The sequence below is a fragment of the Balaenoptera acutorostrata genome, chromosome 10 (genome assembly GCF_949987535.1).
Source record: "Balaenoptera acutorostrata chromosome 10, mBalAcu1.1, whole genome shotgun sequence".
NCBI lineage: Eukaryota > Metazoa > Chordata > Mammalia > Artiodactyla > Balaenopteridae > Balaenoptera > Balaenoptera acutorostrata.
In genome coordinates, this window is record NC_080073.1 from 93532443 (window position 1) to 93558276 (window position 25834).

At 40.7% G+C, this 25834-nt stretch overlaps 1 protein-coding gene across 1 annotated transcript in view; it reads left to right on the forward strand.

The window, feature by feature from the left end:
* The window catches only part of KIF13A (kinesin family member 13A), a 214488-nt gene that overhangs the window by 145382 nt on the left and 43272 nt on the right, over window positions 1-25834 (forward strand). Inside the window, 7 exon segments of the mRNA XM_057554367.1 lie at window positions 10058-10169; window positions 10545-10757; window positions 12885-12995; window positions 14622-14756; window positions 17071-17201; window positions 24219-24305; window positions 24404-24570. Of these exon segments, the coding sequence (XP_057410350.1) occupies window positions 10058-10169; window positions 10545-10757; window positions 12885-12995; window positions 14622-14756; window positions 17071-17201; window positions 24219-24305; window positions 24404-24570 (956 nt within the window).

Here is a 25834-nt window from a genome sequence, read left to right on the forward strand (position 1 = left end):
TCCCGCGTTAAACTGGCACGCCGCACCCAGCTTCTTGTGTGCCTGGGGGACTTGTCGCATTATCAGGGGTCAGATGGCTCTGATCACAGATGGTTCAGAGTCTGTGTAGCTTTAGTGAGCTGGGTTGAAGAAAAACATCCACCTGCCTCTATTGAGATGCATGAGATTTATTTAGTAAAATGGCTCAAACATCGTACAAACACCCAGTGTATCATTGTATAATATAGTCTTAGGTGAACGCAAGTTGCAATTTTGTAAATCAAATCATATCTTAAATTTAACTCGAGGAGCTTATTCTGAAGAGAAAATCTGCTTCGAATCCCTTTGTAAGGCTAATACTGTTTAAACATCAATACCTGCCCCCAGAAAGTAGCATTTATTGACGAACTGCCATCCTGAAATCTCACTCCTTGCCTTCAGTGCCTGCAGCATGCCCAGGGATGTGGTGAAGGCTGAAGGAGAGCCGAGGTGCAGGGTGTGTAGGAGTTGGCCCGGTGGACAAGGAGATGAAGGCATTTCCCTCAGAGGGTGCAGCAGAGGCACAGTAAATGCCCATAACGTGCTTAGAACAAAGCCTGGCACGTAGTATACACTGAATAAGTATTAATGGTTGTAGCTTTTATTTTTATAAGCTGTATAAACAGCGTGAGTAGAAAGTAGCTTAGTTTGTACTTGAATTTTTCTGTTGAGACATAATAACTTGGCGTTTTGTTTAGGACAGAAGGTGACAAGAGGTAATATAGTCAGGAACCTGTTTGTGCAGCTTGCATTTCAAAATGGTACTGGCACATTGTAATTTTACAAAAGTTTACAAAAGTTTAAAATTAGCAGTGAAATATCACCCCCTCTATCAGATGGACAGAGCCGTGCTCACTGCACAGACTGCTGCTTTACGGGGTTAACTTCCAGTCATTCTGTCTCCTGCTCTAATAACAAAGGATTTTGCTCTATTTCATGACAAAGCGTTGTAGGAGCCCAGGCGGGCATACAGCTCTGCATTCCAAAATGAGTGCAAGAACCAGGATGGGGAAGCAGAAATGAGGGTGTGAGGATGCAGAAAAGAAAAGACTGTCACTGCTCCTAGACATTTGTTTACTGGTGCTAAGCCATGCCAGCCCTTTGCCTGTGTCTGCACTTGTGGGAAGCCACTGGGAATTCTGTGCTGTGAATTTATGGAAATTTTGAGTATGGCTGGCCTTCATGTGTAACGATCACTAGTTTCTATTGACCTCTTACTATATGCCAGGCACTGTTCTGAATGCTCTATATGTAATAACTCACATCAGCATCGTGAGATGGGTCTATTATACCCATTTTACAGATGAGGAAACCAAGGCAGAGAGCAGTGGAATAATATATCCAGGGTCACAAAACTCTAAGCGTGGATCTTAGATTTGGTTGTAGGCAGTTTGGCTGGAGAGCCCAGGCTCACCCCACTGCTGTAAGTGGGGTGCCCAAGTGTTCTGTTTGCCGGGAAGAGTCCTGATTGATAGTTTTGTCCCAGAGGAAATATTAATAGTGCCCCCTTCAATTTGGACACTAAATTATGTAGTGTCTCAAACTGGACTACCTCAAGGCCACATGATAACATGATTTAGGTACTCCAGCTACTGGCTCTTTTCCATTATGACTTAATGGATTGAATGGCATTCTCTTAACTTCCTATCTTTCCTTAGTTATATACTGGCTCTTTCACAAATGGATGTATGTATTCCTTACCACTAGTCTGTGAGATATGTACATTTTTATGGTTCTTTTTAGTTTTGGGAGCACTTTCATATGCATTATTTCATATGAGGTTCATTATATGTATCTTTATCTCTGTTTAAAGATGAGGTTGGAGATATTTAAGTAGTATGAATAAAAGCTGAGCAGACATTTATTAAGCCTCTGCTATGTATCTGGCACTGCATTAGATGTGGGGATGCAAGAGGAACTTAGATATTGTTGTAGACAGAATATTGCTTGCCTGTCCTCCAAATGTGTCCGGGTCCTAATTCCCAAAACATGTGCATATTTTACCTCACAAAGGGATTTTGCAGATGTGATTAAGTTAAAGATTTTGAGATGAGAAGATTATTCGGGTGGATCTAATGTAATCAGAAAACTCCTTATAAGTGAAAGAAGGAAGTGGCAGAGCCAGCATCAGGGTGACATGGGTGAGAAAGACCTCGCGGTCCATTGCTCGCATGAGGACGGAGGAAGGGGCCATGAGCTGAGAGACGTGGGCACCTGTAGAAGCTGGAAAAGGCGAGGAAACGGTTCTCCCCTCGAGCCTCCAGAAGGCACGTAGCACTGTCGGCCCCTTGGTTTTAGCTCAGGGAAGCACGTTCTGGACTTCTGGCCTCCAGAACTGTAAGATGATACAGTTGTGTTGTTTTAGGCCACTGTGTCTGTGGTTATTTGTTACAGCATGATTGCTGCCCTCGAGGAGCACATAGGTTAAGATACAGTAAGTTAACTTCATCCGAAAAAGCAAAAGAAGGTGGGGGGATTTTCTTGAGCAGGTAATGTTGAGAAGTGCTACATAACCCAGCATTGAAGCGTGTTTTTTTAGGACACATTTACCAGCCTGTGGATGTTTGCCAGGTTGGTCTTGTGCTTTTCCCGAAATAGCTGGCTCGAAGGGGGTGGAGCCGCCTCTGAACCCTTTCCCGTGACCCTTAGTCCAGGGCTTTTTCCTTTACCCCACACATCTCTCTCAGCTCCCTGAGTTGGTGCATATGTGCCGGGAGCCCACTGTGGATCGAGGTCTCCACCAGGTGTCCTCCAAGTTCTCAGCATGGTCACTGGTACTTAGTCACTGAATTGATGGGACATCTTCTCACAGTAGGACCATGCCATGGTCTGCACAGCTGTCTTAGAGACCTTCGTAGAAAGAGAGGCCCATAGTCCTTTACCTGCAGTTCCCAAATCCAAAGTGCTCTGAAAACCAATTGCTTTTCTGATTTTCTTAATAGCTCACTTGTTGGTGAACCGTCACCTGAACTCTGATGAGGTCTTTATCTTCATTTATGGTCTTTATTTACTCATTTAGTGTGGCCGTTCATAAGTTTAGCTGCAGAAATGTTAATGAATTTTACTATGGGCTGCTGTCCCTTATCCCACGAGTGGTTATGGGTAAGTGTATGCACTGAACTTCCTCAAATACAAAATATTCTGAATTTCAAAACACATGTGGTGGGGCTTCCCTGGTGGCGCAGTGGTTGAGAGTCTGCCTGCCAGTGCAGGGGACACGGGTTCGGGCCCTGGTCTGGGAAGATCCCACATGCCGCGGAGCAACGAGGCCCGTGAGCCACAATTACTGAGCCTGCGTGTCTGGAGCCTGTGCTCCGCAACAAAAGAGGCCGCGATAGTGAGAGGCCCGCGCACCGCGATGAAGAGTGGCCCCCGCTTGCCGCAACTAGAGAAGGCCCTAGCACAGAAACGAAGACCCAACATAGCAATCACTCAATCAATCAATAAATCAATAAATCTTTAAAAAAAAAAAAAAAAAAAAAAGAAGGTAGCCTTTAAAAAAAAAAAAAAAAAAACACATGTGGCCCCAAGGATATCCAATAAGAGATAAACGGACCTGCACTTTTTTGTTCCATTTAGCAAATATGTGTTGAACACCGACTGGGCATAAGAAGAAAGGGGTGAGTAAGATCAGACCCTGGCCTCAGGAAGTTCAAGGTCCAGTGGGGAAGGAGACCTTTGGAGGAGTGATATTAATACATTAACTGCCATAGAAACTTACACATAGGATGCGGTGGGGACATGGGTGACAACACAGCTGGAAGGTTTGTGGGAGGCTTCCCAGAGGAGACACGGGAGCTTCTTAGTTACAGAAACTAGGGGTGTGACCTTTCTGTGCCTCAGTTTCCTCACCTGTAAAATGTGGATGAGCAAACACTATGAGTAAGGCTGTTGTGAGGATTAAATTAGTGACTACTTGTGGCATGCTTAGAACAGGCCTACCCGTAGTAAGCTCTATGTAAGTGTGTACTAGTAAAATAAATAGTATATTGAACCTGCTGCCTGATAGTTCTGCAAATGGTTTTTTAAGCCTTAAAATCAGTGCCCAGTGGAGGGCTAAAATTAAAGAAACCTCTGACATGTTTCCTAAGCTTTTTCTCAGCCTCCTACTGGGGCTTCTTTATATGGAACATTAATAATCCTCTTAAGCAGACCTGCCAGGGACTTCACACAGACATTAGTGTCTGCTTAATGGGCTCTGGATTTAGGGGCTTCATCTCTCCTTAAGCTCTTAAGAGCTTTACAGCACACGTTATTCCTTCACGCGGAGAGCTAAGGCACTCTATGGCTGTACCGCCAAGGCCTGTTCAGGGCTGGGGAGGGATAGGTCATCTGCAGACCATCTTCACAGGGGACACGTCCGGGAGTCCGTCTGCTGCTCCTCCGTCTACTGAGGGCGGAAGGGCGAAGCCTTTCCCTGCCCCTGGAGCCTGGCTGGTTCAGCTTCTCTGAGAACTGACTTAGATCATGGAACACTCTCTAATACCCCTAGGAATGTCATTGAAAACGGTCCTGTTTTATTCTCAGCAATGGCCAACCATTGAATCCCAACAGTATTCATCTAATGAGTATCTTCCCCAGTCTCCTTTCCATTTCAGTTACTGTGGTTAATCATAAAGTATATACTAAACATTTTCAAAAATGGGCTCTACTGAACACTTGTTTGAGGGATATTAATACATGTTACTCCTAGGATTCTGTCATATAATTTGTTTTAATAACTTATAAGCACAGTGTTTCTAATGTTTCATGTGACTCAATCCTTTTTTTCTTCTTGAGTACCCTCCATGACTCTTGTTCATTTCCTCTCGGAAACCTCATTTCAGTGGGTTTTGCCCGCAGAACTAAACAGGAACTTGTACCAGGGGAGAATAAAAGTAGCCTGCCTTCTGTCCATTATTCAAGGGCGGGTGGGGGTCCTTGTTAATTTACCACTTGTGCATTGCAGGGTCCACATATGGAAGAAAGAAATCTGAATAAATGTCTCTGTATTTAACACAAGAGACCCACAAGGGACAGAGGAAGAATTTGCTCCTGAGGATGCAGTAGCCACGTCTTTTGGGACATGTGCCATTGTTACTTCAGGGTTTCCCAAAACATTCTTGTGAAATACTAGTTCCTCAAGTGGCTCTGGGGAGAAAAAGACCCCTGGATAAATAATTTTGAGAAAGGCTACTTATAAAGCCTTCCTTTGGAGATTCCCAGTGCTAAAAGCTCTCAGAAATCCTGCAGTCATGAATCCTGTATAACTTCATGATTCCCTGAGCTTACTTGATGACAGAATTCTAGGTATAACATATATTAATGTCCCCAGAACAAATGTGCAAAAGAACGTGTTTTTTTTTGGAAATGTTCATATATGGTTTTTTATTACACCACAGCAATTGAAATGGAAATGAGATTGGGAATGATACTCATTAGATGAACATTTGGGTTTAATGATTTGCATTAGTCACTGGAAAACAGTGGTGAGTGGAAATGAAGCCCATACTGTAGCTATAACTGTTTTCTTTCCTCTCCTTTCATGTGATGGTGCTGTCCTTTCCCCATAATTTTCCACATAAATTGCCACTTTGCATTTCTCCTTTCCTGTAAGGAGTGGGGACTTCCTGGGGAAGAGGGGTAAACTCAGTTCCACTAACTTCATCATCTTTTGACTAATTCTGTAAAAGCCAAGGATTGCATTATGCTGTAAGCAACAGAAACCACTGCATTGACAACCAAGTGATGAATTAATCTTTCTCACTTATCAAGAAGTCAGAGGCAGGTCCAGCACCTCAGAAATGCTATCAGGCACACAGCTGTATGTACTAACCTTAGTATGCATTCATGTGGTTCTCATGACCTCAAGACAGCTCTACCATTCCAGGCATTGTATCCATATCTGTGTTCCAAACAAGATGGGGAAATGACCACCGGCTTCTGTCAGCTGACTATGTACCTTTTCTATCAGGAGAACCATAGACTGCTTGGAAGCCCCTCCCAGGAATATCTCCCTACATCTCATTGGCCAGAACTGTGTTTCATGGCTTCTCCGAGCTACAGAGGACTCTGTAGAGATTTTAGCTCGGTACATGCTTCCCAGCAAAATCAGGTGTCCATTAGCAAGTAAGAAGGGGAAAATGGATATTGGGCTAGCACCCACAGAATGTACCCAAACCGTCATTGAATTAGTCCTTTTTAGAAAGAGGTTCATCTTCTGTTCTTCAGTGTGTTCTAGACTCAGCGTAGTAACTTGGCAAATATTGACTGAGTGCTTTCTGTAAGCCAGGCATAGCAGTCTCTGCTGCCACGGTGGTCACAGTCTAAGTAGAAAGAGCAATGCATACACAGCTGACTCTGATAAAGTTTAATAAGTCCTACACTTAGACGATCTTAGAAAAAGATCACAGGAAACGTAGGTAAAATAGATTTGAAATCCATCCTAGACATTATAGATAACTCACATCACATCATATCTACTCCTAAGGGAAGGAATCTGGTGATTGGGGTTTCAAGGGAAACTAGGTAGGTTTAAGGAAGGTATAGAAAAGCAAAAAAAAAAAAAGTTGAATTATGACAATTTTTTAAATGGGGGTATAGTTGCTTTACAATGTTGTGTTGGTTTCTGCTGTACAGTGAAGTGAATCAGCTGTACGTATACATATATCTGACAGTTTTTTTTTTCAGCGAGCCACTTTTATTTTTGATCCTCCTGAGTTTTATTTGCTTTCTTTTTGATCCCAGATTCTCCCTTGTTATAGTTGGCTGTCTGTTTATAGATGTTATCCCCTGGCCTAAGTCTTCCTTCCTCCCCAGCCAGCCCCTCCCCCTTCCCCTCCTGACCCCCGCCCAAGAACTTGTGGTGAGAGGTTTAACCATTAGGAGCTTCCTCACTGTCTCCACCTCCAGTAGGTTCAGGAAAGGAGCAGTGCTTTGCTAGAATGAGAAAGATTCCTGGAGTAACGTTTTCAGCCCCTAAAATTGGCAAAAAACTCCCACCCGGTTCTGACTCCCATGAGCTGCCTGTTTGCCTCCAGGCTGAAACAGCAGGGCTAGCAGGGTCCATAATTAGTTATTTTGTTATATTTTTAAGGTCCCTGGAAATAAAATTCCCATTAAAATATGTAAGCCTGGTGTTCAGCTTTCAGACATTGAACTTTCAAATGGTTTTTAGGATCCTAGATGCCCCTGGATCAGTGCTTCCAGGGGGGAACCCAGAAAGGGGGGGTGGCATGGACCCCTCGTCGCTGGGTAACCTGGTGACCTCTCAGTCATCACTGAGTCCCACTCATTCTGCAGTTTATTTCTCTTTGTTCCAAGAGGACCATATTAGGTTCAGATGAAGTTCTTGTTTTGAATGTATGCACACCGTTAGGTAAAGAGCATGGCTTCTACAAGTGATAAGCTTCTCTAACTGAATAAGTTATAGAGCTGTAGGACCACTGTTAACCTCAGAATTGCCGATATTGACCCTTGAGTCACTGAGCTCTTTATAGTTGGTATGAATTAAAGTAATTTCTGCTGCATTTGCATATGAAAAATTGGGGATAGTCCAAAGAGTTGCTTCCAAATGAAAATTTCATTTCAATAGTAGCAAAATGTGAAAAATGCCCAGTATTCTATATCTAAAGCAGAAATGTGTTTTTGCCTTATATTGAACTCCTTTTTCCCTCTATTTCATATATATCACATGCCATTTTTCTTTCTTAAAATTTCTTTTAAAGTGTACAATTCGGTAGCTTTATGATATTCATAAAGTTGTATAACCATTACCACAATCTAATTTTAAAACATTTTCATCATCCCCAAAAGAAACCTGGTGTCCAAATCATTCCCCCTTCCCGCCACCTCCCCAGCCCTGGGCAACCACGACTGCCATCTCTATAGGTTTGCTTCTTCTGGATATTTCATATATAAATGGAATCAAACAGTATATGGCTGTATCAGTTTCCTAGTGTTATCATAACAGATTACCACAAACTGGATGGGTTAAAACAACAGTAATATATTTTCTCACAGTTCTGAAAGCCAGAGGTCCAAAATCAAGGGATTAGCAGGGTTGGTTCCTTCTTGGGGACTCAGAGGGGAAATCTCTTCCATGTCTCTCTCCTACCTTCTAGTGGTTGCCGGCACTCCTTGGCTTGTGGATGCATCACTCCAGTCTCTGCCTCCATTTGCACCTGTTGTTTTACCCTGTGTGTCTTTGTGTCTTCTCATGGCTTTATTTTAAGGACACCAGTCATTGGATCAGAGCCCTCCCTAAGCTAGTATGATCTCATCTTAACTATTTACATCTGCAAGGACCTTATTTCCAAATAAGGTCACATCTGAGGTTCCAGTGGACATGAATTTGGGGGTGGGGAGTAGGCACTATACAACCCAGGACAGTGGCTTTTTGTGTTTGTCTTCTTTCTCTTGTAAGTTTTCAAGGTTCATCCATGTTGTAGCATGTATCAGAACTTCATTCCTCTCATATGGCTGAATAATACTCCTTTGCAAGGACATGCCACATTTTATTCTTCCCTTCATCATTCGGTGGACATTTGGGCTGGTTCCACATTTTGGCTGTTGTGAATATTGCTGCTATGAAAATTGTTACACAAGTTTTTGTTTGGACATATGTTTTCATTTCTCTTGGGATGGATTTGTTTAACTTTTAAATTTGTCAATTATGATACACATAATTTATGTCACTTGGCAGTAATGGCTGTTGGTTATTAAAATTCTGACTCATTTTTGCCTCTTGGAATTGCTTTGTATTTCAATGACTTTTCCAGTGACTCACCTTTGGAGAATTATATTGTGTGGTGGGAAATACGCTTTTACTCCTTTCAACTTATTTAATGGAAATCTATTGTTAACATTAGAAAGAAAGCTGTGTAGTCTTTCACTTGCTAAGCTCTAGTCACATGCTGATTTGTGTCCTTCCTTGTTTTTTATAAATACGTAGTAGCTTTTAATTTTTTAATCATTTACAAAGGGTTTTGTCTTTATGATATCATGTAACCTTCCTTGCAGTCCCGGGAGATGTCCTGAGACTGCTCTTTACTGGCTGCTAAACTTGGAATTCAGTTGATTTCTTTTAAAAGAGCAGTTGGTACTTAACTATGATACAAGGATGTCCTTCATCCCTCAGTACCACAAATCTGTTGTTTCTATGGTGATCTTTTCTCCAAGTGCAGAGAACATGTATTAACCACCACGGGGCACTCATTAGCCTAGACCAGTGGTTCTCAAACTCCACCTGCATCAGAATCACCTGGAAGGCTTGTGAAAGCTCAGGTTCCTGAGTCCCACCGTGAATGTTTGATTCAGTAGGTCTGTGGTGGGGCCTGAGAATGTGCATTTCTAACAAGGCTGCAAGATGTGCTGGTGCTGCTGGTCCCAGGACCACTTTTGAGACTCATAGGCCTGGCACCTGAATGTGTGTATCACTTTGGGTATTGTTCAGCCAGGGCTTCTCAAAATTTAATGTGCATGTGAATCACCTGGAGATACCTTTAACGGGTTCTGATTCAGTAGGCCTGGGAAGGCTTCCAAGATTCTGCTTGGGTAGTTCTTTGTTTTTGTTAAACTGTAGCAACTCCACATTGAAATAAGCTTGCCAGCTTTAAGCAGATGAACAGGATGTACCTTGTAACTGTAGTGGAAGGGTGCTTTGCAAGTTACATTGTTACTCTGGGAAAATCAGAGGCCAGAGTGGTCCAAGTTAGACTCAAAGAGTAAATGGTTGAGACTTTAAACATAATATTTGAAGTAAATTATAATTCTCTAGTGCGATCTTTTAAATGTATGTTTCCAGGTTCTGAAATGTATGTTTCACAGGTCCTGTGATTGAACGGAATAGATTCTACAGGGATTCTAAATTCATTCTTTTAAATTAATGGGGTTACTTTTTGTTTTCCTTTTTCTCAGCTTCTTGACAAATGAATGTGGACTTGATGATATCAGCTTTAGGGACTTATAATTGTATACGTATTACGTAGAAGGATTATTATTTTAAGAAAACAAAATAAATACTCCATAAAACTAATTTTTTTTATTTTTCTCTTGGCAGATCACTTACAACCTTGGGGTTGGTTATCTCATCGCTGGCTGACCAGGCAGCTGGCAAGGGTAAAAACAAATTTGTGCCTTATCGCGATTCAGTCCTCACTTGGCTTCTTAAGGTAATTCATTGTTCTCGTGTTCTTTTCCAACTAGAAATTGGCTGTTTCAGTGGTGACAGCTGAGAAGTGTGTGCAAACTACTACACAACGAACTCCTGACAATACTGTTATCCTGATTCCTAAACATGCAGGATGAAAACTCATTCCTGTTGCCTTTTTTCCATTATAATGCTGTTTGACAGGCATTGTGCATTGACGTGACTAGAGAGAGAGACCACCTTTCATCTGTCATAAACTTATTTGTGAACTACAAACCCATTTCCACAATGAGTTTTCTTCACTGAGAAGGTCATCCGTGCACGTTTGCTGCTTCCCTCGTGCGTTGCGCGTGGAATGGGCCTCGTTTCCTAAGATGCTATTTGAAATATTTTGCAGGACAATCTGGGGGGCAACAGCCAGACCTCTATGATCGCCACCATTAGCCCAGCAGCAGACAACTACGAAGAGACCCTCTCCACACTGAGATATGCCGATCGAGCCAAAAGGATCGTTAACCATGCCATTGTGAATGAGGATCCCAACGCAAAAGTCATCCGGGAACTGCGGGAGGAAGTGGAGAAACTGAGAGAGCAACTCTCACAGGCTGAGGTACGGTCAGCCCGGTGCTCCGCGTGATCCAAGCTCCCTGGCTGGTGGTGTCTGAGTGGTGAGGCGAGGTCGAGCTCGCTTGCACTTTCGGGTCACCTCATGTGCTTCAGCAGTTCTGAGTTGATGGGCATCTTCTCCGTGCTAAGCACTGTGAAGACAACAGGCGTATAATGCAAGGCTCCCTCCCATGAACTGACAGTCAAGGAAGCAGACAATTAAAAAAGAGGTGCTGCTATTGCCTGTTTGCTTCAATCAGTTGGCCCTTGAGTCCAGATCTCTTCCAATGTGAAATCCCAAGACCCAAATATGCTGCTTTGATTAACATTGTAACATTAACATTGTAGATTACATTCCCACGGCAGCCTTGCCATTTTCAGAGAAATTAGTTCTGTATCATCTCCTCATTAAGTCGTGGAGGACAAGGTGTTCAAGAATAGTTAGCATAATTCAAAAAAAAAAAGAATAGTTAGCATTAGGAAAAATTCAGAAATCTCCTTTTATTTTATTTTTTAATATCAGCTCATGACAGGGAACAAAATCATTTTGCATTGTTACCATCTTTCCTTGGCTTTACCCAGACTTTAATAACCATAACCCTTTCCAAATAGCTGTTGCCAGAGAGGCACTGTCTCACTGAAATAGTAACAGGACTGAGATGAAGGTCAAGTGCCTTCACTTCAGTCACATGCTTCCACGTGGTGTGTACCTAAGGCTTCTAAGTTCACATTCCTTCATACTACTCTCTTCTGACCCCACAAAGAAAAGGAAGTCAAAGCCAGGGATCTAAATATTCCATCTATTGGTGATCGTGGAGTTGCATCATAACTATTTGCTTACATGTCTTTCTCTTCTTCGTGGCCACGGGCTCCTAAAGTGCAAGAGGCGTGTTTTATTAATTTTTTTATCGCTAACCCCTAGTACAACATTGATACTGGAAGGCACTTAGCACAATGACTTGCCCATGGTAAGTGCTCGATAAATGTTGCTCTTTTTGTGATTATCATCATAATCATCATTGAGTGCATCAAGCATAATTTTTTTTTAAATCGATGCCAAGAAGGGTAGCAGAACACCTGAAAAATCAAAATGCTGATGAACTTTGATGAGAGTCATGGTCCTAGGAAGAGAGTATAACAGCTCTGGAATTTGTCTGTAGGTGGATCATCTCCATCCTCCCTCTTTTCTGTGAATCTGCATTTCCACTGTGACCTTATAATCTAGGCCGGGTAGCTAGGAGAATGCCTGGCCAAAGGGTAGAGCAGAGGAAACACAGCAGGTTCACGTAGAATTTTCACGTGTGTCCCCTTGGACCCAGCACTAAATGTCACTCCCAGGCTCTGTTAACAGAGTGAGACTCAAGCATCCTCAGCCGGCCTCCACATCTTCGCCACTTCAGCTTCCTGTCTGAGCTCTGCCATCTTTCTTGGTCATAGGGTTATGCTCTGCAGAGGCTCATGTTACTATAGGGTGTCAAAAAAGCATATGTGGCCAAGTAAAGGCCCCCCAAATTCCTTAAGCTGCATATAGCTATATTTAGACCCCTTAATTAGTCTCACTGAGCAAACACAGAGGGAAATTACTGCCTTTTAAACCAGAAGTCCTATTTCCACCTGAGTAATAAATATGCTAAGTTTATTACCATCAATAAGAAAAGTAGTTCAAATGGCCCAGACTCAAATTTTAAAATAAATGAGAAGAATTGCCACCTTTCCTGGTAGGTTAATATAACTGGAATGTGTTTATTAGTGATGTGTGTTGATCTCTGTCTTATTGAAAAAGAAGTCTACTTAAGTAACTTGTTCTCATACTTTTCTATTTTGAAGATGAACTTTAGCATCTTTTAGGTCTTTAAATGTGAAATTTAAGTACGATGGATAAAATTACTCTGGGATGATTTGTATCAATTTAATTCAGGGCACTGGAATTTCTCTTTCTCCCTCAAAGAGTAGCAGCCATTTACTCTTTCACTTCATTTGATTAATAAAGGTCTAAAACCCCCTGACAGTGTGTGGCTTAATTGCTTCCAACAGACAGTTGATAACCGCTTAAGAAGGACAATAAGGGATTGTCTTGTACACAATGGTGGAAAAAATTAGAAAATCAGATTTCTCTGCTTTCATTTTAAAGGCTATGAAGGCCCCTGAACTGAAAGAGAAGCTCGAAGAGTCTGAAAAGCTGATAAGAGAACTAACAGTGACTTGGGAAGAGAAGCTGAGGAAAACAGAAGAAATTGCACAGGTAGCTTGATAACTTGGGCCTAAAATATTGTGATTCTTTTTTTTTTTTAATTTTATTTTTTAATTGAAGTAGAGTTGATTTACAATGCTGTGCCAATCTCTGCTGTACAGCAAAGTGACTCAGTTATACACATGTAGACATTCTTTTTTTTTATATATATATATATATATATATATTCTTTTCCATTGTGGTTTATCACAGGATATTGAATATATTTCCCTGTGCTACAGTGATTCTTTTTCATTTGCTGTCTTTTCTGTATAGCCACTTGTCATCCTCAAAAAGTCCTTTAAGGACCTCTTTCTGCTGAACTAGAGCCTGCAAAGATCCGTTTTAGACACTGACTTCATTGTTTTTTATTAACTACCGTTTGGTCCCTGTATTTGCTAGAAGTGTTGCAGAGCACTGAATTTGTACAGGCATGGTTCAGGAAACATCTTTAATATGTTCTGCTTTTCACATTTAACCAGAAACCTGTTCTGTGGTTTTAGATCACCTGGCAAAGCATGCAGCTACCTGATTGGCAGAGAATTCACAACATGCAGCACATCAGTAGTTTTTTCAGTGTGCTTGATTCTTCAGCTTGTTAGCAAATGCTGTTATGAACTTTACTTGAGAAAATAAAAAGCAAGGACTAATCATGTGAGTGTGTGTGTATGAGAGAGAGATGAACCTCTACACTATGCATTTCATGAACAGTTTAATCTCATTGACCACTTGTAAGTATTGGACCATCCCGATCAGGTAGCTCGAAATCAGTAACTGGAACCTAGTCCAGCCTGCTGCTTATATGTGTCTTGTAGATACCACAAACATATACCTAACTTTCTATAACTCCTACATTGCTTTATTTTTCTTCATGGCCCATATCACCTTTGGAAATTCTGTATGTTACTTGTCTGTTTTGTCATGGTCTCTCTCCTTCCATTAGAATATAAGTTTTCATGAAAGAAGTAGCTTTGTTTTGTTTGCTTTTATATGCCCAGCCCTAGATCTGTACCTAACACATAAATATTTCTTGAATAACTTGAATGAATTTGAGGCCCTCTGCAAAAGGGACCCAGCCTGCTCTTCCAGCCCCATCTCCCACTGCTTTCCCACGTTGACTTTCCCACCTGAAATCATCCAGTGCGTCCAGAGTCTTTACTGTGCTTTCCTCTGCCCTTCCCCTAGAACACTCTGCCCTTACCTTGCTGCTCCCCCATTTCTTCCTACTGAAATTCTTCTTGTGCTTCAAGAACCATCTCAAACGCATTCTCTTCCTGAAGCCTTTCGTGGACTCTTAACCCATAACGATTTCCCTCCTTTGAAGCCCCGCAGCACATTGTTCCTCTCCAATGGCACAGGGCTCTCTCCTCTTTTACTTCTAGTTGTGTGGTCTTATCACCTCCACTGGACGGGAAGCCCTTAAGGGCAGGATGACGCCTGGTTCACCCTTGGTGCCCCTAAAACACTGACACAAGATGTCATGCATTGTAGGATCTCAGTAAACTCGGTTGAGCTGAGTAGAATGTGTAATTTCACTGGCCTCGTCCCCAGAAATAGTGACTTAAGCTTTCCACGGATACATCTCATGACTAGAGCAACAAATAGAGCTTCCCTGCTTTTGTCTGTGTCTGTGCCCAGGAGAGGCAACGACAACTTGAAAGTATGGGGATTTCCCTGGAGACGTCTGGTATCAAAGTGGGGGATGACAAGTGCTACTTAGTCAACCTGAATGCAGACCCTGCTCTCAACGAACTTCTGGTTTATTATTTAAAGGTAAGAGAGCATGTTAATAGATAGTTGCAATCCTGATTTCTTCACGTACAATTCCCACTTGAGTCTGGGTGCCTGTCCCCATGATTTTGCTTTTTGTATCCAGCTTAGCTCTCATTAAAAGTAAGAGGATTGGTAGTTCAGTCAAGTTACCGTTGAGAGTGAAAACCAGCTCTTTTGCATTCTACTGGGGCTGTGCAGTTGGGCTGATTTCCATCAGAGTGAGCAACGGAGGGTCTCAGAGTGATCCCTGGCTATGGCGACAGGATTCGGAGAAGCTCTGGAGAGTCACCATTATGCTTCTGGGTAATTCTAAAGGGATCTCGAGATCAGCACAAGCCTAAAGCAGACTCTTGTGGAAGATTAGACAGCTAGGGTTCTTCCATATCCACCCCTCCTAAGCCTGTGTGCTCAGGACATAACTTTTGGTCCTATAATCACCTTCAAGTGTGGAGATGGGCGTGGCCTTTTGGGTTTGGCACTGTGACCTCAGCGTAATGCCACTGACCAGGCTGCAGGGCTCGCTGCAGCAGTTCTCAGACTGCTTCGTTAGGAATTCTGAGCTGCCTCGTGAATATACAGAAGGCAGTGGAGAATAAGCTAGAAGTGAAGAAAGGAACCTCAGTCTTCTATCATCCTTTTTAGTCTACTTTTTCCAGAAATAAATATGACACAAATAGCCCCTGACTTATTGAGAGTCCACTAGTGGACTTAAGATCTATTCATTTAGGAATTGTTTCTGAAATCTTAATTTTGAAAGACCAAGTCTTGCCGTTTCTCTGTTGAATAGGGAAGTATTATTATCATAGTGGCTGCATGATTTTTAGAGCAATAGAACAAACAAAGAGGATGAGCGGTGGGCAGACTCACCAGGGGTCACAGTCCTCACATGACTGAGGTTTGAGGTACTTAAAAATCATGCTGGGCTTCCCTGGTGGCGCAGTGGTTGAGAATCTGCCTGCCAATGCAGGGGACACGGGTTCGAGCCCTGGTCTGGGAAGATCCCACATGCCATGGAGCAACTGGGCCCGTGAGCCACAATTACTGAGCCTGCGCGTCTGGAGCCTGTGCTCCGCAACGAGAGAGGCCGCGATGGTGAGAGGCCCGCGCACCGCGATGAAGAGTGGTCCCCGCTTGCCGCAACTAGAGAAAGCCCTCGCACAGAAACGAAGACTCAACACAGTCATAAATAAATAAATAAATAAATAAAAGACCGTGAATTTCTTTAAAAAAAAAAAAAAAAGCAAACTGGGCTATTCATTTCAGTAACAGTCAAGTGGTCTTAGTTTGCATTCAATTTCCAATCAGTTTCTCAATCTATAAAAAAAAAAATCATGCTAATCTGTACATTGTATAATCCACAGGCTTCAGTACTCCGTGATTTGGTATTAGAACCTCAACTATTTTTTTAATCATTTTTTTTTTTATTTTTTTAATGCTATTCTTGTCTGCTTACATTCTTTTTATGTATGTATGTATGTATGTATGTATGTATGTATGTATGTATGGCTGTGTTGGGTCTTCGTTTCTGTGCGAGGGCTTTCTCTAGTTGTGGCAAGTGGGGGCCACTCTTCATCACGGTGCGCGGGCCTCTCACTATCGCGGCCTCTCTCATTGCCGAGCACAGGCTCCAGACGCGCAGACTCAGTAATTGTGGCTCACGGGCCTAGTTGCTCCGTGGCATGTGGGATCTTCCCAGACCAGGGCTCGAACCCGCGTCCCCTGCATTGGCAGGCAGATTCTCAACCACTGCGCCACCAGGGAAGCCCTTTTTAATCATTTTAAAAGTTACATATTTGAAAATGTGACTTTCCATGAAACTATTTTCAATGGTTCTTGAATTTATAGAGCTGTTCTCAAAGCACTTTCACCGTTAACTCAGGTGATCCTTGCGAAAGAATCCTGCTCATTAGATCATAGTAATAATGTTGTTCTGGTTGTACAAAAAAAAAGAAAAAGAAACTGAGGCTCAGAGAGTGAAATACCTTGCCCACAGTCACATAGATAGTAAGTCATCAAGTTAAAACCGGAGCTCAAGGTATTCTACTATCAAGTCTGACTTCTTTATGTTCTAAAATAATGGCTAATCACTGTTGATCAGGGTTTGTTTTTTTTTCTTTATAGTGTTTAAACATATTTTACCTTTAGTGTATTAAGGTAAGCTTTTGACCTACAATGCGCCAGATCTCACATCTTCCATCTGATTCATCTAATGTTGTCATGCATGTGCGGTTGGGTTATTCGAATTGATTGTGATAAACTTTTGCTGAGTTACTTGTAAGGGTAGGTTTTTCTTTCTTTAATGATCTGTTGCCAGGACCATACCAGGGTAGGTGCAGATACCTCTCAGGATATCCAGCTCTTTGGGATAGGAATTCAGCCTGAGCACTGTGAGATTGATATCGCTTCTGATGGAGAGGTCACCCTCACTCCAAAAGAAAATGCAAGGTAAGAAATGTCCCTTAAAGGTAAGAAGCAGCTCCTCAACATAGCTCAAGTGCCTTATTTTCAGGAGTAGACTGACCCTTTCTGTCTGTTTGCTTAGTTATATCAGAGTTAAGGCTGCACTGGCTTTTGCTTTCTGCTTGTAGAGAGCTGTGTAAGCAAGATTTTGAGCACCTGCTTCAGGGTGGCTGATTCTGCCTTGACTGGCTGGGTGATCTTAGATAAGATACTTCTTTTATCTTATCTTCAATTCCCTCATATGATAAATGAGGCTTATAGTAGACAAAACATATAAATCACTTGGCTCAGTGCCTGACACACATAAATATTGAATAAAGTTATTTGTTATTACCCAGTGTAATGCACTGTATGAAAAGCAGTTAATCAGATAACTCCATTATATGAAAAATTCCTAAACTAGGCTATAATATGTAAAAATTTGAGAATTGACAGGATAATATATTTACTTTTTAACTTCTAAATGATGTCTTGAATTATTTTATAATCATGTGTAAAATGAAGTCCTAAAACAGTATTCCTTAACTCACATAATTCAGAACACACATTTTTATGAAGAAAACTACATTCATTTCAAATTATTCTGTTAATATCACCCATGTACATTTCTAAGTGATGAAAAACTGAGACTAACAATAATAGCATGCATGATTCATGAAATTTGTAGGCCTTCTGTTATAGTGATATACTGTTAAGATTTTTAATGGTAAAATGATACCATTCCTTAATTTTTACTTATTCCAAGTTCAAATAGAATTTAGCTTTATGCTGTATCCCCCTATTAGAAGCTCTGGATTTTTTTTTTCATACTTTTTTTTTTAATTGACAAAATTATGTATGTGTATACACACACACACAACATGATTATTTGATCATATTCTCTTTTAACACTACATCTGAAAATGATTTTATTCGGTAGATTTCCTCATACCTGATTTTACTTCCATGTCTTTTTATCCTACTTTTTGTCCTTCCCCACCTCAGGGCAGTGGTTCATTCATTCAGTATACTTGCTCTAGGCTCTGTGCTGGGAATGCCCAAGTATAGTAACTCAAAGCCTGGTGGAAGAGAATATATAGAAACAATTGTTATTATACAGGAAAATAAGTGCTCCTTCTAAAGTGATCTTTATAACCTGCAAATCTGATCACCATAAAAGTGTGTGGGGTTTGCAGGACTGGAGGTAGGGAGAGCTGTTAGGATACTATTACGATATTGTTGTGGGAACACAGCAGTAGCAAAAGAAGTGAAGAACAAAATGTATTGCAAAGTTACTTGAGAGTCAGAGAGGTTTAGCGATGTGCTTGGGGACAGGATGGGAACTCATTTAGTAAAAGAAAAGAAGTGAGCAATATTAGATTTCTGTCTTAGGAGACGAGATAAACAGTGGCGCTACTAAATCAAAATAAGAAGTACAAGAGGAAGAACAGGTTTGGAGGATGATAGGCAACGAGTGGTAATGAGTTCACTTTGGGATACTTTGAGTTTGAGGTGTCCTTGGGATATCAATGTGAAGATTTCCAGTTGCACATTGGATTTAGGGCAGTAGAACTACCCTAAAGATACAGACTGGGCATAATCAGTGTTGCCTGTCTTGAAAGTGGATCTAGAGTGAATAGTGGAAGGGCTAAACCAATGTTTATGGGATGGTCTGAAGATAATCCGTGAAGTAGGGTGAGACAAGGGAGTCAGAGAGGCACAGAGGCAACAGCAGGATACAGTGATGGAATCCAAGGGAAGAGAACATTTAAGGAAGAGGTCAGAGTAGAAGCTAAAGAGCTTCTATTGGACATAGCAGTTAGGAAGACATTAACAACCATGGAATGTTTAAGTACCATGCAGTTGTGGGTATGGAAGGAAAAATGCAAAGAAAGAAGAATGGGAGGTGAGGAAGCCGGCTGATTCTTGGTTGTGAAGATGGAAATGGGATTGGAGACACAGCAAGAGAGGGACGTGGAGTGAAGGGATAGTCAGTATTTCCTCAGATCTGTCCTCAAGTCCACCGGTTCTGTCTTGTCATGTTTCACCTGCTGCTTAACCACAGTCTACTGAGTTTTAATTTCAGTGTCTCTGTTTTTCATTTGTAGAAGTTTAGGAAGCCCTGTTTTAGATATGCCTGGTCTCTATTGGTAGAGGCTTGTTTTTACTCAATTGTATGCTTTAATAATTTTAGTTTTACTTATTTTATTGCCTTTATTTGGAAATTCTGTTCTCTGAAGTTGCTGGGGCTTCAATCCAACTATTTGTTGTATCTGCTGATAACTTTGCTTCCTAAAGCAGTTCATGATTTTTTAGATGTGCTCCTCTTCAGCGGTTGATCTGTAGGAGTCTTGTGGCTTGGGTGAGGCTACATAAATTCCTGCAAAGAGATTTTATATTTGCTTCTTCCAAGTACCCCAGGCATGTGTTCAAGTAGAAATGACTTTTTAATGCTAATTTCTTGGCTTGGGTATGTTACCAAACCAGGCAGTTTCCATAACTTTTTCTTTTTTATATTATTCTAATAAGAGTGTACTATAAACGGCAAAGTGATATGTTCATATGTATGTTCAGGTGTGTGTGTCTGTGTGTGTGTGTGTGTGTGTGTGTAAGCACCTAGATAGGGGTCCTCTAAAGATACAGATGATCACAAAAGTAATCAATAAGTAAGAAAGATGAAGCTTATTATATTTCTCTCTGATTTGCTCTGGAACTATTTTTAGTTTTATTTTAGAATAACACTGCTCAATAAAACTTTGTGAGATAGTAGAAAGATTCGAAATCTGCTAAGACCATTTTGGTAGCCACTATTGAGATGGTGCTCTTGAGAATTAACATATGGCCAGTGAGAATGAGGAACTGAATTTTTAAAATTATAATTCAGAGTTTAAAATAATAAAGGACACTGAGTGACACATTTCTACTCTTGATCATACTGCTATTCCTAGAATTTCCGGAGGGCTTTTTAGATGCCTTAATAAACAATGGGGAAATATATTTCTTAAAAACTGACTACTGAATGTTTTTTAGGTAGAAGAGATAAGTATTCTATAAAACTTCTTTTAAAAACTCATCTTTTTGGCAAAAGTACGTATGTATGTACATATGTATATATGTATAGTGTTAACAAACAAATTTTGAGTAAATTTGAAGATGTAATTGTATTAAATGATTTGTGAATTGGGCAGCCTCTCATCAGGCAACGTGAGGGGTTACACAACATGGAAGGCTTTTATAGTAAGGAAGGTGGGACAAGGAAAGGAAGTCATCAGCAAGGAACAAAAATGAAAGTTCATTGGAGGAAAGTAAAAGTTCAGGTGACAACAGTTTCTCATTAACTGAGCTGTGGTGTTTTTTAGTTGGCTGAGCTTGTTGCTGGGCACAGAGGAAGTCTTCCTTCCTCCTGCTGGGGTAGTAAAGTAGTTGCACTTCCTGTTGGGGGTGCAAGGTAGGTCTCTTCCTGTTGGGGTAACTGACATCTTCCTTTTTGGGATAATTGACGATGAGTGTTGAGGTATGAGAGTTCCCTTTTCAGGCCTCTTGACTCCAATTTTAGTTGAGGTTTCCTTTTATTAATTTTCACAGTAGACATACATATACATATATATTCTGATCTCATTTTCCATTTTTGCAGATGAATAAATCAGTTCATATTTCCAAATAGATGGGAAACAGACTTTTGAAACTTGAGTCACAATGCTGAGAGTCATTTTGAAGAATAAAGGGAGCATGTTAGTGTAAAACATACACACCAAAGTTTTACCATGTTTGTGTACGACAGATTAAAAGCATTTAAGATGGTGTCTCCAGGGTATTTTTTATCAATAAAAACTTAGCCACCAGACTTGAAATATTTCTACAAAAAAGTGATTATTTTCATCTGTGAATTTTCCTTATTCCATAACTTTGAGCTTAAGAGTCCCCCTAAAGATTAGGAGCCAGATAATGAGAGTATATGAGAAAAGTAACGTATGGAAAAATTAAAACTCAAAATAATACTCATTATTTTTCTCCATCAAACTTCACTTGACAGCCCTTATAGCAAATTAAACTTTAATTAATTGATTAACTATCCCCCTAATGTTTTGTTTTGCTTTTATTGTTTTGTTTTTATTTTTTAATTTTTTTTAACATCTTTATTGGCGTATATTTGCTTTACAATGGTGTGTTAGTTTCTGCTGTACAACAAAGTGAATCAGCTATACGTATACACATATACCCATATCTCCTCCCTCTTGCATCTCCCTCCCACCCTCCCTATCCCACCCCTCTAGGTGGTCACAAAGCACAGAGCTGATCTCCCTGTGCTATGCAGCTGCTTCCCACTAGCTATCTATTTTACATTTGGTAGTGTATATATGTCCATGCCACTCTCTCACTTCTTCCCAGTTTACCCTTCCCCCTCCATGTGTCCTCAAGTCCATTCTCTACATCTGCATCTTTATTCCTGTCCTGCCCCTAGGTTCTTCAGAAACTTTTTTTTTTTTTTTTAGATTCCATATATATGTGTTAGCATATGGTATTTGTTTTTCTCTTTCTGACTTAACTTCACTCTGTATGATAGTCTCTAGGTCTATTCACCTCACTACAAATAGCTCAATTTCGTTTCTTTTTATGGCTGAGGAATATTCCATTGTATATATGTGCCACATCTTCTTTATCCATTCATCTGTCGATGGACACTTAGGTTGCTTCCATGTCCTGGCTATTGTAAATAGTGCTGCAATGAACATTGTGGTACATGACTCTTTTTGAATTATGGTTTTCTCAGGGTATATGCCCAGTAATGAGATTGCTGGGTCGTATGGTAGTTCTATTTTTAGTTTTTTAAGGAACCTCCATACTGTTCTCCATAGTGGCTGTATCAATTTACGTTCCCACCAACAGTGCAAGAGGGTTCCCTTTTCTCCACACCCTCTCCAGCATTTATTGTTTGTAGATTTTTTGATGATGGCCATTCTGACTGGTGTGAGGTGCTACCTCATTGTAGTTTTGACTTGCATTTCTCTAATGATTAGTGATGTTGAGCATCCTTTCATGTGTTTGTCAATCTGTGTATATCTTCTTTGGAGAAATGTCTATTTAGGTCTTCTGCCCATGTTTTGGATTGGGTTGTTTGTTTTTTTGATATTGAGCTGCATGAACTGCTTGTAAATTTTGGAGATTAATTCTTTGTCAGTTGCTTCATTTGCAAATATTTTCTCCAATTCTGAGGGCTGTCTTTTTGTCTTGTTTATGTTTTCCTTTGCTGTGCAAAAGCTTTTAAGTTTCATTAGGTCCCATTTGTTTGTTTTTATTTCCATTTCTCTAAGAGGTGGGTCAAAAAGGATCTTGCTGTGATTTATGTCATAGAGCGTTCTGCCTGTGTTTTCCTCTAAGAGTTTTATAGTGTCTGGCCTGACATTTAGGTCTTTAATCCATTTTGACTTTATTTTTCTGTATGATGTTAGGGAGTATTGTTTTTAAATGCCAGCAAAATCCCTTTTTTAGGTAAAGGAAACATTTATGAGAAGACTAAAATTGTCCATGCTAAAATTTCTGGAGGACTTTTCCTTTCCCCCTAAAAAAACTCACAGTGACAATGCTTTAACTGTATCAAAGGATCGGTTGTTGAGATCTTCTAATAAGCAGGAAATCCTACAAAATCTTTTATAGTGACTTATTTAGGCTACTGACTTCACAGCCCCTTGATAGCCAGTAAGCTGTAGCAAAGTTACGATGTGAGGAAAGCTGCACTGTTGAAAGACCACCTGCAAATGTCCACTGGGCAGTTGCTTCTTCAAGATTTGTTTCAGGCAAGTCCAGGATACATAGACCAATATAAACCCACAGACACAATGTACATCATTATGGTATAATATATACAGTATAACAAAGACTATCAGAGTTTTCTTCCCCACCTCTAATTGTTTGTTTGTTTTTATTGAAGTGTAATTGACTTACAGTATTAGTTTCAGATATACAGCATATTGATATTACATAATGATCACCACTGTAGTTACTATATGTCACGATAACTGGAAGTTTGTACCTCTTAATCCCTCTTAACCTTTTTCACCCATCCCCTCACCCCCCTCCCCTTGATTGAGTTTACCATTTGGTTGGTAGCTGTTTAGGATTTAAACCTGGTATTCTTTTTATGTTTTCTCTGAGTTTTTATTATGGGAAATTTCAAACATAAAAGTAGAAAGAATGGTATAACGAACCTCCATACAGCCATCATCCAGCTTCAAAAATGACACCTCATAGACAGTTTTATTTTTATTTATATGTCCTCCACATCACCTCCTCCCTCCCCTCTGGGTTATTTTAAACATATTCCAGATATTGTAACTTTGCATCCGTAAATATCTCCACTTGTATCTCTATAAAAGACCAGTATCCTTAAACACAGCTTCCGTACCATCACACCTAAAATAATAAACAATAATTCCTTACTAATCATACATTGAGGCGGTGTTCAAATTTCCCCAGTTGTCTTATAAAGGTTCTTTTTCAGTTGTTTCTTGAAATCAGGATCCAAATAAGATTTAACCATTGTCATTGATTGTTATGTCCCTTGGGACTCTTTTAGCCCATGGGTCCCCCACTTTTTTTTTCCTTGCATTTTATTTGCCGCAGACACCTAGTTGCTTCCCATAGTCAGCATTTTGCTCATTGCATCCCATGGCGTCATTTAACATCTTCCGCTGCCCTCTCTATTTCCTAAATTGGTTTTAGATATAAAGGCTTGATCAGGTTCAACTCAAATATGGACAGAAATGTTCCATAGGCATCGTTGCCCATCTCCATCAGGAGCGCGTCATGTCCAGTTGTCTGTCTTTGAGGGATATCAGCATCCCTTGATCATTTTTGCCTAGATCGTGTATTTTGATAGTGTTTACAATTCTGTTATTCCTTCTTTAGGTATTAGTCGAATATGCCTATTAAGAGAAAGTTCCCCCAGTTATCTCTTTGGCTCCTGGGTCTAGGTTTTATGCTCTTTACCATCCAGCTGATGTAGCCCCCCTGGTGTTCCTTCAGGTCCTGTGTAAACGGCACCCTCGTGTGCAGCACCACCCAGCTGTGGCACGGGGACAGAATCCTGTGGGGAAATAACCACTTCTTCAGGTAACAGCTTGTGTTCACTAGTATGTTCACCCGTATACCTCTTCTCTTATCTGAGTGTAAAGCACGTTGATTTTCTCTACTGGTGAAAAACCCCACAGAATTAATTTACCTAAGAGGAAACGGCGAGATTGGTTGAAAGACTTTGAAAAAGAAACGGGCCCGGCAGAGCATGACCTGGATGCAGCCAGTGAGGCTTCCTCGGAACCAGACTATAACTATGAATTTGCACAGATGGAAGTTATCATGAAAACGCTGAATAGTAATGGTAAGACCCTTAAGCATTTACTTTCTCGCTCTACTCTTTAAATAAACCTGAGGAGAATTTGAGCATGGCTAGAGAATTGTCGGTCTGATCTCTGGTGTATCAAATTGGGGATTCTGTTGCAGGAATAAAGATTTTGACCTTTTTATTTATCTCTATTTCTGGATTTTTAGCTTCAAGGACCCCTCTTTTTAATTATAAAAATGAAGTATGAAGAAAAGGCCAGATGGAAAAACAAGTGTAATGTATTACTCTGAAGAGTATAGAATAACAACGAAAAAGAACATCATTAAGATTAGGGATTAACATTAGCTACTGGGGCTTTTGAGAGCACAGCACAGGGAAGACCACAGTTGGAACTCAAACTTCATCCCACTCTGTTACTTGCTCACCAAGTTGGGAGGAATCTCGACAGACATTCCAAAGTGATGCTCAGACCTCAGAATCACATTAAGGGGTCATTTAACAACATGCCTGAGCAACAAGTCTCCTGTGAGTGGTTTTTTGAAAGCCCAAATAGATGCAGGGTGTGACAGGAGGGTGCAGCTCCAAACTCCAGGTGGAGGAATGCCCATCAGAAGAGAGATTATTTCTTCAGATGAGGTTACAGAATTCTAGACATCTCTATGCTCTAACTCTGGCGTATCCGGGTGGTATCCATTTAGTCATGTATCATCCCACATCACAGATTTCTAATTTTCTCCAATTGCTACCATCTTATCATATATATATAAATATATATATATTTATATATATATGACCCCCCTCAATAACCAGTCAGTATTTAGTGCTCACTAAATACTCACTTGTTAATTTCTCCAATCTTCTTAGCCAAAGCAGTTCATCATCAGTGGCCTGGCTCATGGTGTTAACATGAGTATCCATTTGTTTTCCAGATCAGGCCTTGCTCTGCAGTGTTGATTTTATCCATTTAAAAGTAATGTTTCCCCTTCCTTATGCTTTACTCAATCCCACTGCTAAATGGAGCTCCCCTGTGGGGCATACAGATGTGCTCTTTTATGATGCTGAAATGCTGGTGGCCGGACAGAGTTCACGCCCTTCACCTCTGCTGCTAGGTGGCTTCCCGATCGTAAGCCTGTCTGCCTGGTGGTCATCCCCTTGGTGGTCCTATTTGAAGATTCTCTTCCCTCTCATGTGGTTTCAGATGAAGCTCCTCCACAAACACTGGGATAAAGGTTAACTGATTGGCTTTAGCATGAGGGAGCTTGACTGGTTTTTAGCAGTGCTGCTTATTGGTGCTTGTGCT